Here is a 17,948-nt window from a genome sequence, read left to right on the forward strand (position 1 = left end):
GCTACTTCTTGAGTGCACTAAAAACTGTCAGACACACCTAGTACCGCTTGACTTCAATGATGCACGATTGTGACACGAAAGCTGTACACACGCCGGTGAAGGCTGTTGCGAGCACTTGCATACCAGATGTCCTTGCTTTTCCTTAGAAAATATGCAGCGTTATTTGGTTCAATGGAGACTCGGCCCTGGACTTCAACGTTGGCAGACTTTCCTCAATTTATGCTGGGCTGCCTTATAAAAATGTGTGAGGAGCTGAACACTTACTAATAACTAATATCTTCAACTGACGTGCGAAACAGGCATTATTGTAAGCAGTATTGTTTCTGAAATATGATATATACTAATATAACTAGGGGTGTATGAATATTCGAAATTTCGAATATTTTTCGAATAGTGTTTGCTATTCGATTCGATTCGCACTGGAATTTTACTATTCGAACGTATTCGAACTTCCCAAAAACAAATACAATCAACGTTCGACTGAAAGTGACCCCTTCAGATTTTCAATATGCTTCACCTCATTACACTCTCATTTGCGGCAAAGCTGCCTTTCAAGCTCCGTTACATTCGAACTTTGCCAAGAGACAGTCGACGTCCGATTGGAAGTGGTCCCTAGATTTTCAATATGCTTCACCTCATCACACCCCCGTATTGCGGCAAAGCTGCCTTTCAAGCTCTGCTACAGTCGCAAATGTATTAACTCAAGTAAACGCTGGTTCCAACATGCAGATGAAAGATGTGGCAGAGTTGGGGGATCAATTAATGCTGTTTTGGGCCTGAAATTTTGGCAGGAAGTCCGAAAAATCGGACGCCGAAGTTTTTTAGCATCCAAAATTTCAGATGTTCTATATATCGACGTCCAGGGGCGTAGGCAGAAATTTTTTTCGGGGGGGGCACCTCCTTGATCTGTAGTGGGGACGAGCAGGCAGATGTGGTCGAGTGTCATTTTCTGCTCTGTATGCTATGGCAAAAAAAATTTCGGGGGGGGCACGGGCCCAGGTGTGCCCTAACGTGGCTACGCCCCTGTCGACGTCTACGAGGCAGATTTGGAACTCCGGACTTGACGGGAGCACACCCTTGTCCACCACATCAGTTGGGCTTCCACAGAAGTTGAAAGAGGAGGAGAGGCTGAGGAAATGGCATCTTTGCCTATCACGTGTAAAGTGTTGTCGGCGACACTTTGGTTGCACCAAATCATGTACATAGATACAATTCGGTCTCTACATTGCTTCATTCTCGATAAGACATCTATGAAACACCACCCTGCCAGTGCTTCATCAACCTAGCAAAAAGAAACACTTTCATGTTGCTATCTCATAAGAATATGCTTAGGAATCCTCTCTAACTTTTTTTTTCTGCAATTTTCGCTTCAAAGTATTCGAAAAATATTCGATTCGATTCGCACTCACACTTTAATATTCGAATTCACCTCGCAACCAAAATTTTGCTATTCGCACAGCTCTAAATATAACACTACTATATCCTACATCTGACTCAGTTTATCCCAAGTGTCAGTGACATTGTAATAGTCTGAGACACTCTATCACAAGCATCATGTATTGTGGCCCTATTCTGTGAGCCTTTTGACATCTAAAAAAAAATAAGGAATCTTGAAACGAGTGGCATTACATGAAAGTGTGCCAGATGCGTGTCATACTATCTTGCTCCAAGTTTGAGAAATGTGCGTATTAGGAGCTTTGAGAAAGTGATGAAGACTTCAGCAAAAATTCATCTTAGGAACTCAATAAGGAACCTTAGAGCAGTGGAGACCAGAGCCGTAGAATATACGGCTCTGGTGGAGACGCAACAGTGCAGAATTAAAATGAAATAAAAATCAAGGTGCAGCAGTGCCGATTACAGCACGTTGCTATCAATCATAATGCACTCAAAGTGTTATTGCCGTTTACAATCATTCTATCAAAAAATAACAAATGCCAGAATGGCGGCTGTTGTAAATTGAGGATGAAAAAAAGGCAATGACTGCCACTGTTGACATTTTTGTACAGAAAATGTGGCACCAAGTTGGTGATATCGGTGATTGTAAAAGTTTGCGTCAGATGTTCTCACCAGATGTTTGCACTAACAGTGCTGCTCCCGCTAAACTAACATGCTCTGCAGTCAGCATTAAGTTACTCTCTACTTAATTTTGCATATTAAATATTAAAAAGAACTATTTAGCTGAGAGAGACCTCAAAAACAAGAAAAGAAAGCGCAGAGAAATAACGCGCCCAAGTGGGCTTTCGGCACATTCACCGGAACTCTTGTGCACCAATTTTATATGCCACAAAAAAATTATGTTAACCAAAAAAGAAAAGTCAAGCCACAGTGCCTCTGCTATGCCACATTAGGTTAGCAACTAAGGCTTGTTACTGTTCCGCACAACTACACAAGGTGCCTTGTTCTCTAGGATAACAAAACAGTACAGCACATAAAAAGAGAGAACAAAATCGTGCAGGGTTCAATGTAAAGCACAGCTCCAACATGCATCACTTCTTCCACTTGCAATAGAAAATAGATCTGTGCTAAGCTCTTATGTTATACAACAACTTGGAGGCTATAAAATAGTAAATGGATTTCTGCATGTGGAAACCCAATGCAACAGCATGCAATCCAATAATCAAACAAAGCACATGCATCTAACGTTAAGTATTGACACCAATTCCTAAGGCCTTAGTGAAGCCCCAACCATTTATCAGATACTGCTTCACACATTAAGTGCAAATACAAATACACTCTGTTCTGAAATTTCTGCAATCATTTGCTTCACTGAGCTGCACATGAGTCAAAAAGAAATATGCAAGTATGATTTTGATTTGCCATTGAAGAAATTGCAGTTAAAAGTATCAGTTTGAACAGAAACAAATGAATCAGGGGGTGGGCGGAGTGTCTTCAGAGTACCTCGAGAAGCAACATGTGACGGCAGCACCAGCGTAATGATGGCAATGCACGGCAAAGCCATTTTTCACAGCCCTATTCACTAAGCAACAAGTGCATGCTCATCATTTTAAAAAGTGTTAACGAGGCGAGGACATTTCTGCGCATGCAAACTTCCCGCAGCTAGCATGTGCACCAACAAAGCATGCATTCAACAGAAACAACATAGAAGCTAATGCTCCAAAGCCCTTTGCTTATTGCCGTCCCTGAACGAGTGATATCCAGGAATCAAACAGTTAGACTGACACGTATCACATGAGGAAGGAGCTTCGCGTTAAACCGTTGGACTAGTTGATAAGGCACCATTACAATAAAACGGTACGAAGGCTAAGATAGGACAATGCTGTTGTCCTCTTCGTCTTTCTTATCATCTTAGTCTAGCTTCCTCGCTGTTAAGTGGTAATCTTGAAAGGGCAGCGAAAACAAAGACAACGCATGCAGAGAAACAAAGCAGGACAGCACTATGTCGTTTCTTTCTTTGTGTTGTTGTCTGTGCTGCCCTATAAAGATGTTCAAAACCAGTACCAACTCGTCCGAATGTAGATTCTTCTGAAGGGGTGAACACCTCACACTAGTTGCATATAAAAAAGCCAAGGCACTGTTTTTAGATACGATCAAAACAGGAAAGGCAGCGTGCCGTCTAAGCATAATGAAAAAAAAGGGGCAGCGGCTCTCCTTGCGGTCACAATAAGTGCGCCACACGTCACAAGGCGCACGCGGAGGAGGCATCACCGGTGGTGCAAAAGTCGAGCCTGTGGCCCAGCTCGGAGGCGTACTGAAAGATTACCTCACACGGTGGCGGGGCACTGCGGTAGCTGGGCACAATCTTGAAAGTGACGCTGCCCCGTGCATCCCTCTGCGTGGTGATAAGAACGAGAAAAGGTGTCAGTTGGAATGTCCCATTGGGAGGCACTATCAAAGGCTTCATTTTACGGCAAGCAAACGCAAGAGCTGCACGGCAGTCTACTAGAATATACGTATCAGAAGCGAACCTATACATATTGTAAATGCTCGTTAAATTGAATTCTACAGTCCTCACACCGAGAATGTACAAACTACATAAAATTGAAACACGAAAAGCAAGATAGCGTGAGCTGCACTTAGACATGTGAACAGCTTTCTGTGTCTGCATGGGCAAAAGCAATAAAATGTGGCACACATGCGAGACTACAGCTGAATATTGTGTGAAATTTGATTGACACTGTTAAAGTAATAAATATAAAGTGAGCATTAATAAAACAGGTGATTTCTGTTTACATTAAGCCACAAACGAAAGTTGGAGAAATTCGTAAAACAGGTGATTTCTGTTTACATTAAGCCACAAACGAAAGTTGGAGAAATGCGCCCACTCGAAAATGAATAACGCCTCAAGCGACATGGCATATCTCCTGCCTGTTGATGGATTCACTGTCTAATTGGACTGCGTATAATAGTATCCACTGCAAACTGATAGCCCCATCGGCCTTCAATCTCTTTCATCTTGTTACGGAAACATCCTGCCAGAACAAGTGGCACAGATGAAACACGCAACTTCTTGCTTAAAGATATTGAAAATCAAATAAGTACATTCAAAGGGACTAAAGAGAAAAAAATTTTTACTTATTAGTAAATTATGATTCTACAATACCGAAAGAACTACTCTTAGAGCAAGAAGAAGCTCCGTAAGTGAGAAAATGCACAAAAAAGATAATACAGTTGGTGACGCCGCCTTGAAGTCCCCGCACCAGCTCACCGTGACATCATAGATTTTGACAGCGTCTGCTAATGCCTACATAATCGTTTGTAGCTAAAAATTATTTACATTGTGTTCTGAGTGACACATAACAAGTTTCAGCAAACTTCATTGAACCAATGTTGCCAGAATACGCAAGAGGTCCTTGAAATTCATGATGTCACACTGACCTTAACGTGCTCAAGTTTCGGAATGAAATCCAAACATGAAACTTTGCCCTTTATTTCCTCTTCTAATAATTAACCTATGGTGATGAAATTAATGACAATAGAGTTCTGAAAGAGTAATTTATCTGTATAAACTGACTCAATGTTTCACTTTAGTGTTCCAATAAAGATTTACATGATGAAGTGAATAAAACTGTCAACTTAGTTCATTAAACAAAAACTGCATTATACAGTAGAACCCCGCTGTTACGTTCCTCACTGCTGCGTTTTCCCGGCTGTTACGTCGTTTTCCGTTGGTCCCGGCATAGTTCCCATAGGATACAATGTATTGGGAACCCCGCTGTTACGTCGTAACTGTCGGACTGTTCCCGTATGATACGTCGCGAAGTGCGCCCGGAGCCGACCGAGTGACTACCAAAGAGAGCGGCCATGGTGCATTTTCACGCAGCTTGGCCTCGTTTGACCGTAATATTAGCCGCATGAGAGGCGCAAGCAACAGAATCTTTCAATTGATGCAAACAAAAGCATGGCCTTCGAGATTCAAATTGCAAACATGGCGTCTATGACGTAACTGCTCGCGAAAGCAAGGCCTTCGAGATTGGCATTTACTATTGACAAAAGCATAGCCTCTGAGATTTGCATTGCACAACATGGCGTGTATGACGTAATTGCTTGCGAAAGCAAGGCCTTCGAGATTGGCATTCACTTCTGTCATCGCGTTGGCGTAGACTCATCATCATCGTTATTTGTCGGAGAACGGGAGGAATTCGAGCTGGTTGGAGCTCGCATGGTCGTGCGTGCGGTTCGCGGTCGGACTCGCCGCGCCGGTCGTGATTGCGTGTGCTTAGTTCTTTCATGCCTACAGCTGTTGGTGTTAAAAAAATCACATACGTTGATTACATTTCTGTGGATGAGGCCGTCCTAAGCTCCGCGTTTCTATCCATCGACTAGATCGCGGCTGAGCGCGCCAATTTTCGTGCTGCTCGTAAGAATTGAAATAAAATTCTGTACCACTAAATATTTTGCCGTTTTTCCTGTTTTTCGGCTCTTACGTTTCCCGTCTCTTACGTTTATTTCCTACGGTCCCTTCAAAAACGTATCAGCGGGGTTCTACTGTACTGAAATTACACTGTTTGGTGACACTATTTCGTTGAACCGAGAGTCTGCAACAGCATTTACGGTTTGATGCCATGCCAGTGAAGCCCTCTTTACAGTGGCCGTATGGCATGCATAGCATTGACAGAAATGCAGGTTCAGTGCATTGTGGTAATCGGTGTTAGTGAAGCTATCGTGCCTTCTGCCACTACGACTTGCAATCAGAAACTCCGGTGTTGTAAGAAGTGGCATGACACAGATTGCCGTGTTCACCAAATGAAGCCAATTTACTCACCTCTCTGTTGGATGAACATGCAACATTGAAACCCATCGCAAGCCACGAAAACAAAGCGAGGCAACCAAGTCAAGTCAAGTCAAATTTTTAAGTCAAACCACCTGAATTTTAAGTCAAGTCAAGTCAAACCACTTGAATTATGAAGCAAGCAAGCGAGCACGAAATTTGACTTCACTTCTCACACTGGTGCATCACCACAATCGTGTTTAGCAAAAACAAAAAAAAAAGTTTCCTAATTATGCACATCAGATACAAGACTGCGCTACATTGATTCTAATGAACTTTAGAAACTCATCTCCTGACTGCTAATCACCTATTCAATTTTTTTTCAGTTTTTATATTTACACGCCACTGCGAAAAATCTGTTTTGCATGTTATAACTGCGGTACTTATTTATTATTATTTTTGAAAATACTTCTAACAAGTGTTCGGCTTATGTGATATTAACACGAAAGTGTTTTATGCCGGGGTCCACCACGGCTCCACTGACGCATTTCCGTCACGGATATGACGTTGTAAAATATAAAGACTAACATATGGCAAAAAAAAAACTATAACAAAAAGTTCCATCACCGGGAGTCGAACTTACGACCTCTCGATCGCCAGCGCGCAGCTCGAAACGACTCCGCCACAGACGGCATGTTCTCTGCTACGCTAACGGTGAGCTATTTATGTACACCATTTGCCGGTGGCGGTACTCAGAGATCGGCGGTACAGCGTGTTTTCGTTATCGCTAGCGAGATGGCGCGAAGGGCTCGAAGAGCGCACTTTAAAAGTCGTCCCCCACGCGGATTAGTGCACGCCTCGACAGGATGTGGTTGCTTGTGAGGGCGCTTATCTCGTGATCTCGGTGGTTTGTACGTCTTGCGCTCCGCCTGCAAGTTTCCGTTGAGAGCACGAAGGTCACCTCGCTCACTGCAGCGGCCGCTTTTGCGAAAGGAGCGCGCTGCTCACACCGAAATAAGTTACAACTGTGACAGTTCACGCTCATCCTGTGTATGTTCGTTCCACGCGTCCTTTCTGCTTGAGCAGCGCATTGAAAGTTTCGAACGGCTTGCCGTTCTTCACGTAACATTACAATTTGATGCTGTAGCATTCATTTCTTCGCGCTTGGGGTGAAAGAATGCACAACAAACGCTCAACTATTTCTGTGAAGACACGTTTCACTTTCTTGTTATACCGATTCCTATGACAGAGGGTTCAGCCATGTCTTTTTTTAATATGTCCTGTCTCTGGAAATCTTTTATTGCTGTGCATGAGACGTGTAACTCCTTTCTTTGTTGTATTTTTTTGTGGCTCTGTATATGCTACTTGAATATGTTACCTGTCCCCCCTATGTAATACATACCACATAACAGAGGATCCTGAGGGTATAATGAAATGAGTAAATAACATAAATAAATTTTTCCTGTTGAGCAGTTATTGTGGCGATGCTATTGCGACTGAACAAATCAACTTTCAATTTGAAACAGGTTCTATGCTGCCCAGAGGATACTTAATGATACCCAATTGTTGTCGCATCTGAGTTCCCACTAGTGAACAGTATTTCTTGCTTTTATGGGTGACAGTACGACACTTGTGAGGATTTCCATTGACCAATCAATATCCCGCCCAAGAATGACAGGCTGACACTTACGAGCATTCTCTGCAAACTCTCCACAGTTTGGTTGGCAACGCTGATGCCGTTGATTTCACGTATTTCGTCCCCGACATGTAGAGTGGCTGTAAAGCAAGAAAAACAAGAACTGATGACCATTAACAACAACAACCAGAAGTCGCTTTAAGTGCTGGTTTCCGACTCTAGGCACTTGAAAAACCTCGCAGGTGCTGTAGGTGTTAGTAACCGGCACAGGCAGAAAAAGACCTAGCGGAGAACGTTATCTGAATGGGCATTTAAAGCTTCACAGTGTAGCCTGCCACGCTTTAATTCGACCACATGACAGCAGTGTCCTCACAAGCTCGCACAGGAGTCAGGATGCCTATGAACATCACAAATGGAATTGTCTAGAAATAACAAGGAAGTACCACCCCCTTAGAAGTGCTGAATTATCCAACGCAAGGTTTGTTTGATAAGTAAGGTTCAGGACGTGGTGACCTGATCCTGCAATACTTGGCAATTCTCTTAGAAGTAATCACTATGCATCAAATTTCCACTGAAAACGATGCTGAGGTTATGTTTAGCAAGCATGTTGGGGCAAGTGCGCGATTACTTGTCCAAAGGATGGGTTGAGAGGAATCCCTTGCATTGTTTAAAACATCGCTTAAGGATAAGTTGGGTAAATGAAAAAGTGGGTAAGCTGACAAGGCCGAATTAAGATGAAGCTGAGTGGGGCCTCGGCACTACTGTTAAAGAAGTGTTGGCTTTTATGCCATTGTGTTCAAATGTGGCTGGATGTAATCCAAAGATGACATGCGCTACAGACGTCCAGTTAACGCCATCACGTCAAAATGGTTGAAATAATACATCTTATTGCTGCAGAAGATTTCAAACTAGAGATGAATGGCACTGATGTGGTTATAGATGCTTCAACTGGTACAGTGCCTACCATCTTACACGAAACAAAAAATATAAAACCTGTGTGTGCACACAGGTTTGGTTGGACCAACAACCAATATTGAGAGAACATTTCAAAACTACTTGTATAAATTTTACAGCACATTAGACATGAATTTTCGTGCCATTACATAACTGTGAAGCAGACAAAGATACACCATCACACAATATTTGAAACAGCTGCGCAAACTGAACATAAAAAAAAAAAAAAACTAATGTCTGGTAGTTCCAACAAAAGTGTGGCGGTATCGAAACTATGCCACGAAGTTTGTGGAATCGACAACTGCCAATAATGGGCAGGGGATGGGCACCTTGCAGACCAATATCACAGCTAATGTATACTTGTGTTTACAAGGATAAAAGTTATGAAAAGATCTGCAATGCACTAACAGAGATATTTCCAAACCATTCTGCATGGAGCCAAAAGGTGAAAAATCAACTAGTATGCATATTCACAGGTACCGTAAGTAAAAGATTACAAGTATGTTAAAGCAATGAATGATGTATGGTACTCGTGTATTGAAATAGGACAAGTTAGGGTTAATTAACGCACATATTTTCGTCTCCACCATCTTCAGCTCAGGTCATATCAGCGTAATACTGACTCAAACACGTCGATCAAAGCCAATATTATCTTCAGAGACTAGATTTATCGTGATATGACATTTTTACCTCGAGCGATTGCAAATACCAGTCGTTATATTAAAAAATTTGATGTCTCATTTGAATCCATGAGCACTGTACATGCATAGGGGAAGTGGCAAAAGGAGATGCAACTGGAAAGGCAGTAAGGTATACCAAAATGTATTGTCCAATCAGATCTTGTTCTCTATGACTCACAAACTAATAATTCCTGTGAGCTAGAAGTATGGTTGTTTTTGTCTTGACAAAAAAAAATCAATTGAGTAAGTGCTCGTTTTGTTCATTCTTGTCTTGGGCATCTATTCTGGCATTATCATCCTGCCTTCGACGAATCAACATCGAGTAGCCCGCTTGTCTGCTTACGTGGGGAATATCTACACAAGTGCGCTGATAGAATAGCCTCACGATGTGGGGCAGCACAACTAACTGATCTCGGGGGCTATGCGGTTACCAAAAGAGAAGAAGGCTGTCGGAGTGAAGCAGGAAAAGCATCAGAGCAGAAATAACACTGCTTATACAAGACACATTCAAAAACTTTTTGTTGGAAGCGGTCATGAGGAGAAGCCTTATATTTTGACATCTGGCACGTCCCACATTTTTGATAAAGCATGTTGCACGTACCATTTCCGCCCATATTTTTAGCCGCACATAAACAAATAGATGATTAGGATTCCCAACCTTGTGGTCACTTGCATTAGTACTGCCAGTGCCGTTCTCACCTTGCCTGTGAATCATGCCACCATGCATGATGCGAGCCACAATACACCGTCCGTCCTCGTCCAGCTTCAGGGTGATGCCCTGCGGGAATGTGTGGCAAATATCAGCACATCTTTGTTGAAGCATCTTTCCAAAGCATGTTACTGCAAGCCCCAATGGTATCATACATGTATATTCAATAGAGTAGGTTAATAAATGCTCCTGGTGAGAAAAAAAAAAGAACATTGAAAAAGTGCTGTTTTAATTGAGATAGTTTCCTTTCTTTGAACTGGCTTACAAATGCACTGCCAAGTGACAAACACAGTGCTAGTAAAATATCACCCTTTCTAGTAACATACCAGAGTGCAGAAAAGGGTAAACAAGAAGAACAAAACAGGCTTTTCTGCATATCCATGTGCTACAGCTAGTGTGAGCTTAACAATGTTTCTTTTTACAGAGGTCAATAACATATCTAGCAAGCTTATTCCAGACAAACAGGATGTGACCATTCATTTTACAATAAAAGAAAAAAGTGGTCACATAAGGTAGAATGAAAATAAAGCATGCATGGGTAATGTGGTTGGCCATTATTATTTCTATTAACATTGTCTGCAATACAACCCAAACAATTTATGTCACACAAAACTGCCTACTACACCCCGCTTCACAGAAGGTATATTACGTATCATTACACCACAAGTACACCTTCAAGTCAACAAATTGTAGGGCTTCCTCATATTCATTTTTGTGTGAACATTATTAGTAATAAATAATCACTGACTGCTGTGATTTAAGGTTTTTTAACTAGGCACTGTGTGATCAAGGCCATGAAAAGGGGTACTGGCGTGCTATAATTGTTTTAAAAATTGTTGATCTAAAGACACGAAACGATAATGCTTAGTTAATTCCTAGTTCCAAAAGGAAAAGATGTTTGTGAAGGACAGCATGATGTTTGCATATTTCCATGACATCAATGTGAAATGAAATTTGATTGTGCACCAGCATCTTAAGAACTACCTGCATTCTGGAGAGCAACTGAATAGAGGGCAGAGGTATGAGCTTGTGAATATTCAGCCACCAAATCAAATAGTGCTCAATTCAATTCATTCTTCAAATTGAACAGCTGTTATTTCTGAAATTCCAAATTGTAGAGTGCGCCCTAATAAACACTAAGTTGGTGCAAAATTAGGGCAAACTTCATCCACATATAGTACATTAGCATAGAACACGAGAGCTTACGTAGTGCAGCAGGCTATGTGACTTGGGCTGTGCCTGGACTTTGCTGGCAACATAACGATTGTTCACATAAACTGAAGAATTCTGTGCATGCGAAGAATCTGCACATTCGTTCCTGGTGCTTTATTTGTGGTTTTAAACTTTTAAAGCTAATATTATGAATATGAGGATGTGGGCATCATTTGATAGCAAATGAAAAAAATAAATGTCGATATTTGGTTTGGTCTTAAAAATAGCTATCAACACACCTCTAGGCAGAAGTCGAGCAAATTTGTGGATGTAGGGCTGTAGCTCGTATTTATTAGGACATCATCAACTATGTGCATCTGCTGGAGTGTTCTATCAAGCATGCAATAAGAAAAAAAAATAGAAAAAGAGAAGCCATTCCAACCTGCGCAGGTAGACAACCAGAAAAGCTGAAGCACATCACACAAGGTTACAGGTACACTTTGTCATAATTTGGCAATAGTAATGGTAACAGCCTTGCAGTTACCGCAATATACACTGACTGGTTCGTTTACAATCTCAGATTCGCAGTAAAAGTAAACTCTATAGAACACGACTGTTGAGTAAGTTGGATTGACGTGGCGCTTCAACCCAAGCTTTTCTAGCCCAAACCGAGTGAACCATTTCTTGTCCAGTTTTTAAATGTCTGCATTGAAGACTCCAGTGACGACCACAGGGGGAGTGTCACACGGCTAAGCCATGCAAAGTGCGTGGTTACGAACTTCTCGATATCCCACTTGGGTGTGCTTGGAGATATTAGCTAGCAGTCGTCAATGCCAAAAAGTACTTTGCACCATGCAGGTTAATACAGACTCTGTACTGCCTTTGAGGTCGGCCCACGGTTTTTGCTGATGTACATTTTATGTCGATGCACGAACATGAAAAATACAGCACCAACACAGCTACCTAAGGCTTAAGGCCTCGAAAAGAAGTTCCGAAATGGAAATGGCACAATACCATTGGCTCATCAGTGTTCTTCTGGAACTGGACGAGGCGCACGCGGGTGACCTGTTCCATGTCACCGGCTTCGCTGCCACCTGCCTCCTGGTTGCCGTTGAGAAAGGGTGTCAGCGGTGGTGGTGTCACCCGAATTGCCTCCTCACTGTACACCTCGTGCGCAACCACATCGTGTGCCTGAAGCAGTGCCTGCACATGAAAGAAGATGGCATGCGTTAATCCCCTTTTAATTTTAAAGTTTAAATTATAGAATCCCAAGGTGAGATTACAGAAGCGTCGGGATTACAAGTGGGAGCAGTACACCGCATTGGCAGGTATAAAATACTGGGCAAAAATAGAACCAAACAATGAATATAAAATGGAACACACAGTCTACTGTTACATACAAACATAATTATACAACATCTAATAGAATAAGAAGATAACCATAACTTACTCAGGTGACCATCAGACATGTGAAGCAAACACTTCAATGCATGGTTGTAGAACAGCGTCACTAGCCTGTTCGTTCCAGTGTATGACAGCTCGCCAAAAAAGATGTTTTTAAAACAATTATTGTCTTTTGTACAGAGGCTCTGAAATCAGAAGTTTTACTGCATAAAGATTCTTTTCGTTTTCCGTTATTTTGCCTTTTGTCATTCCCCTTATTAACTAGATGGATAGCATTGCAGCCTTAGCTTGGCAGAGGAGAAAGGGAAAACACAAACGGAAATGCACATTTAATAGCAAGCAGTACTCTGAAAGTCAAGCTCAAACAAGGATAGAAGCACCTCTTTTAAATTAGACAGTTTCAATATGTAGCAGGAGTAAAGCACTAAAAGTTGTGTCACCTGGTGCAAGTTCCAATAAGGTCTACCCTCAGAATGTTTTGTTTATTACAGACACAAACTTAGCTCCTTTTCGCGTTGTTCAGCAGGGAAAACTTTTTTTTTTTGCAGACCGTGAGAATTTTCACAGTTTGCAGTATCAGGGTATAGGAGCATTAATAGATGTAGAGTAGTAAGATTCAACGAGCACTTTCTCATAGAATTTTCTGTGTCCATTTATGCTACTATACCACGAATATATACCAATCGGCCTCGCCCTCCAGTCTAATGCAGATTTTGAACTTGGGCTACCTTCCATTATTACAAGCACACGGTTTATATATGTATATACGTCGTCCAGACATGAACTGGTGAATTGCCATATCATAAAAACAATATCAATTCACTCTGTTCACATGTTCCTTATACAAGAGGTTCAGCAATTTTGGCGGGAATTTCACTTGTTGCTGCTTTAGAGGATGTGCTTCACGAGAATTTAGCCTTGCACAATGGTACCACTGAAATGCGACATTTAAGAAGTAATTGCTTTAGCAGCACATGCTTTGAAACTGGTTGATTAATGTTTCCTAGTGGCGATATAGAGAAGCAGCGTATGTTTTAAAAAGCCACACTTCTTGCAAAACACGGAGCCGTATATTTTAGCAGTAAAAAGAATGTTTGGTAACATCCATTTGATAATTCACCAACTCCGCTTCAATGTGAAAGAGTGACTTATTTTGTGTGTGTCTTGCCCACTACAGTTAAACTCTACGTAGAAGATACAATTTCTTATGCTGAATTGATTTCTTATCGCAGCTTAATCCACGGGCTTTTAAGCAGCTGTGCGGGCCTATTATTAAAGGTTTTAACAGCTTTTGAAGCGTCGACTGGCAGATCTTCCAATTCCTACTCGAAGATATTGCCAACTACACATATGACATGCTTATGTTTACTTGTAAGCAGATGATACTGAAACAGATTTCTAAAGGTTTCAGCGGCGCAGGCTGCATAGTATTGAAGCCAGTTAAACCGCACAAGAGAACTGACACTGATGCATGCAGCGTGAACTCAATTCTCGTTCAATTGAGTATAGATTATTACTTCTAGCGCTGCACCGAACTACTATGGAAGAGAATCGAGCAAGAAAAAAATAATATCACGCATAACGTGCATTAATGAAGCACCTTTGCCTCGTCTACAAGCACGTCATAAGGAGATCGCGCGGGCTAAAACTGCTCGCATAAGCATACCTCACGGCGACACCGTTGGCTGTCGTTCTCGCACAATGTACTAGATAGCGCGGGTCAGTTTCCGGCGACCTAAGATTGCACCCGAAAGCCCTACTTTCTGCGATCTCGCGTTATCTGCAAGAGCAGCGGAAAAGTTTACCTCACGAGGACATGTTGCGAGTCGTGATGGCGCCTGACTCCCATCAAGGCATTTTTTCCCCGTAAAACAGGTATGCACACGAATAAGGAAAAGCCGCGATTACGCACAGAGTCGAAGATTCTCGCGCGAGAAAACGATTAACCTTGCGCGGCAACATCTTGCGCAGCAGTTTCGCGGCGCCCAAGTTTTCGTTTTCGGCAGCGCGGATAACGAAGTGTTTAAAAGATCTGCGCCTCAAAAGAAGATCAGCGATCCTGTTTGCTGGAAACAGAACACCGAAAACAACAAGAGCCGGGTGCTAGAGCTCATCCTAAGCGACACGATCTATTACATACACCAGGAAGGAAAATACCTGCAGTACAACCGGGCTGTCAATGAGCGGCGGCGGCACAGATGGTTTCCGAAGCAGCTGTGCCGGCTATTTCAGCCGAGGTCCCTGTCACACCGACCGTCGTAAATTATGTATTACAGGGGCAAATTCAAAATCGGATCACTCGCCAAACCGATCAAGGCTCCTGCACGCGCTAAAGCCCAAAAATCACTTCGCAGCTAATAAAACAAGTCAATCACTGCAAATCACTGCAGTACGCGAACTGAACTTGGCTTGGCCTGGATCGGCTCGATAGCAGGCTTGTTTCTAGCTATGGTACAGTGTTGCTTAACTGAAATGGAAGCCTTCCGAGAACGGCGCACTGCTTTCGTTTCATCGAGAGAGCGCGGTTAAATTTGAAACAGTAGTATTGAGTGAACATTATCGGACGAGGAAATTCTGTCATATAGGAGTTTAGCACGGGCCACAATGACATTTCAGCTATTAATAGTCGCAAGGCACTCAGTTGTTACTTTGCCTTCTCATTTTCTTATCTAATTTCGTCCCGAGTGAGGCCCGCTGAAAAATTCACATAGACGAGACTTTTGTCGGTCTTGCCAGTGTTTCTGAGTGAATGGTTTTACCGGCTGTTACTTGGTTAGGGTGGCTAGAATTCTAGCCACCCTAACTATAACAAAGAAGCATGGAGGTTCCTCCATACAAAGGAGCATTTACAGTCAGGGCTGGGCAATTTTTTTTAACCTTCTTGGGGCTGGGCAAGGATACTTTGAAATTGTATCTCGATACGATACAAGATACTCCGGCAAGAAGTATTTCAGGTACAGATACCACAACACTGATTGTATTCGATACGACGTACATTCCAGTTGTATCTTAAGATACTTCGATACATTCGCAAATTTGTTATGATATATCTATATAATGTCGCGCTAAATGCCTATGCACCGAAGTGTTTGTTTCATTTGAATGAAATGCCTGTTAGTATCTCAAAAGCATTGCATTTCTTGCTCAAGGTATATTAGTTTCATTCCGAAACAATTTACTGGCTTTGCTTTAGCTGCTTAACATGACAGCACTTTACACACTTCGCTGATTGCGGGTTTTGCTTGTCGCTTTTGTAACTGGTGGCAGTCGCTGCTCTACTTGCCGACGAGCTTGCGTGTTGCAGGTTTCAACCCCCCCCCCCCTCCCCCGAAATTTTTCAGTTTAGCTTGCGCATACATACACGCACACATACAAACGAACGCACGAACATACATAAAGCATGGTTGAACCCCCCCCCCCCCCCGAAAAAATTTCTGGCTACGCCCCTGGCGGGTTGCCATCTAATCACAAGAGCTTCAACATGGCCTCCGAGATTAGCCGGCGGCGCGCAACGGCGCGCCGCCAGCTAATCTCGGAGGCCATGGCTTCAATAAGAGGCCTCCGCACGATGGCGCAAATAGCGCTGGGGAGTTCTACCTTGTAGTAAACGTATTACGATTTCCGCAATACCAGTCACGAGGCATTCTTTGCTGCGCATCGCGTTTTCATTGCTAAAACTGCAATGATTTTTATATTCTACTTATCTCCTGGCGTAAAGCGTTCGTTAGCGACGTACTCAATAATGCGCAATTTTTTCCACAATTTTTCTTCTACTAGAGAACATATGCAGCCCAGAAACGTCTCGGACGTATTGTATATAGTTGCACAAAGCGCCGCAGGACACCGCCGCTTTCACTGTTTACTAACACAGGCCCTGGACAGCTTCCGGTTTCGTGCGCTGGCGTAGGCTAGCAGGATTGGAGGGGAACAAAAGCCTTGGCGAGTAGCCCGTAGAGTTTCAACACTTTTCGCCCTGTGTCTAGCAAAATATTTGAATTAAATATTCTTCTAAGCTACACACAACACTAAAAGAGTTAGTCTTTAACTATAAGCGCTTTTCTTTTATGTGAAACAGGAAAAAGAGTATTCCCTTACTCTGACAAATCTTAAAAAATCGCTTTACGCTTCGGTGTTGCAGAATAATAAATGAGGTGACCGGAAGTTTCTTGGGGTACACCACGTGCTCCTGCTATCGCAATCTTGAAACCGTCTTATCCAATTTCCTGGTGATTAGTAACAGTAAAATCATTCAGGAAGTCTAAAAAAGAAAAAATATATATCTAAGTAAAACAGAAAAGCGGTTCCGTATCAAACACGGTGAATAAGTACAAAAACCGATACAGGCGGCACCCCAAAGAGCTAATAATTATTGTAGCGTTTTACGTCCCAGAACCGCGATATGATTATGAGCGATGTCGTAGTGGAGGGCTACCGGAAATTTCGACAACCTGGGGTTCTAAAACCTAAAGATAACCACACGTACGGGCCTTTAGCATATTGCCATGCGGCCACCCCGACCTTCGGATCAGCAGTTAAGCACCATAATCACTCGACCACCGCGGCGGGTAACCCCTAATAGCTGTGGCAATTAAGCATTTAAAGAAAAACCACAGAAAATTCACTGCCTATAGAAAATAGCGCAAAACCATTCGTTGGGACGCTGATGAGAAAAACGGAGCCTTCGGTAGAGCAATGTTTCTCCAGTCCTTTTGTCAACATCTGTAAGATGGCTCCTAATAATTTACGTTATTATAATGCAAACTCAATTTCGCTATTTTACTATGTAGTAAGCAGAATTTTTGTTACTGTATACTCCAGGTACGCGCAGATTATTATATATTTGTCCTCAACATCGCCTTGACATAACAGTAAACTCAGGTGGAATATATGTATGCAAACAGTTGCATAAATGACGCAGACAATTAAAAGTAAGAATAAAGAGAGAGCTTACTTTGGCAGCACGTTAAAGACATATTGCTGTAAGCAGACGGGAACAAACAATACAGACACATAGGTAATGTATGGGATGGAAAAGAAGGATAGCTTAGAAAGAGCTTGTGCTAAAAATCAAATAATGATTTTAATAACTCATTGAATAAAAGGAGAGGTACGCAGCTGAATGTTTGTTCTGTAGCATCGGCACCGGTGGTTCTATAGCTCTTAGAATCTTATTTGCACATAAGTCAATCTCATCGCATGTAAGTCAAACTTGCATCCACGATCGAAGTCCTTCAAGTCGCCGAT

The 17,948-nt window shown here is 42.3% G+C and overlaps 1 protein-coding gene across 2 annotated transcripts; it reads right to left on the reverse strand.

The window, feature by feature from the left end:
* Positions 1-1,801: 1,801 nt before the first annotated feature.
* On the reverse strand, positions 1,802-15,087 carry LOC119388396 (peripheral plasma membrane protein CASK-like). 2 transcript variants are annotated; one of them, XM_037656103.2, is made up of 5 exons: positions 14,862-15,087; positions 12,315-12,503; positions 10,139-10,217; positions 7,860-7,945; positions 1,802-3,790 (listed from the first exon to the last, which is right to left on the reverse strand). In XM_037656103.2, exons 2-5 carry the CDS (start codon positions 12,372-12,374, stop codon positions 3,638-3,640), a joined length of 378 nt encoding a protein of 125 aa, XP_037512031.1. In that variant the 5' UTR covers positions 12,375-12,503; positions 14,862-15,087; the 3' UTR covers positions 1,802-3,637. The 2 variants fall into 2 exon arrangements, with proteins under 2 accessions (XP_037512031.1, XP_037512032.1); XM_037656104.2 differs by having other exon boundaries at positions 14,845-15,079.
* Positions 15,088-17,948: the final 2,861 nt, after the last annotated feature.

Source organism: Rhipicephalus sanguineus, chromosome 3, assembly GCF_013339695.2.
Source record: "Rhipicephalus sanguineus isolate Rsan-2018 chromosome 3, BIME_Rsan_1.4, whole genome shotgun sequence".
NCBI classification, from domain to species: domain Eukaryota; kingdom Metazoa; phylum Arthropoda; class Arachnida; order Ixodida; family Ixodidae; genus Rhipicephalus; species Rhipicephalus sanguineus.

What these genes read in the sequence shown, in the direction of transcription:
- LOC119388396 (XM_037656103.2), bottom strand. Translation starts at nt 12,374, where the DNA reads ATGGAACAGGTCACCCGCGTGCGCCTCGTCCAGTTCCAGAAGAACACT. An exon ending in TGGCATGATTCACAGGCAAG is followed by an intron (nt 7,946 to 10,138) that starts GTGAGAACGGCA and finishes CTTGCTTTACAG; the next exon opens with CCACTCTACATGTCGGGGAC. An exon ending in AGAGTTTGCAGAGAATGCTC is followed by an intron (nt 3,791 to 7,859) that starts GTAAGTGTCAGC and finishes ATCACCACGCAG; the next exon opens with AGGGATGCACGGGGCAGCGT.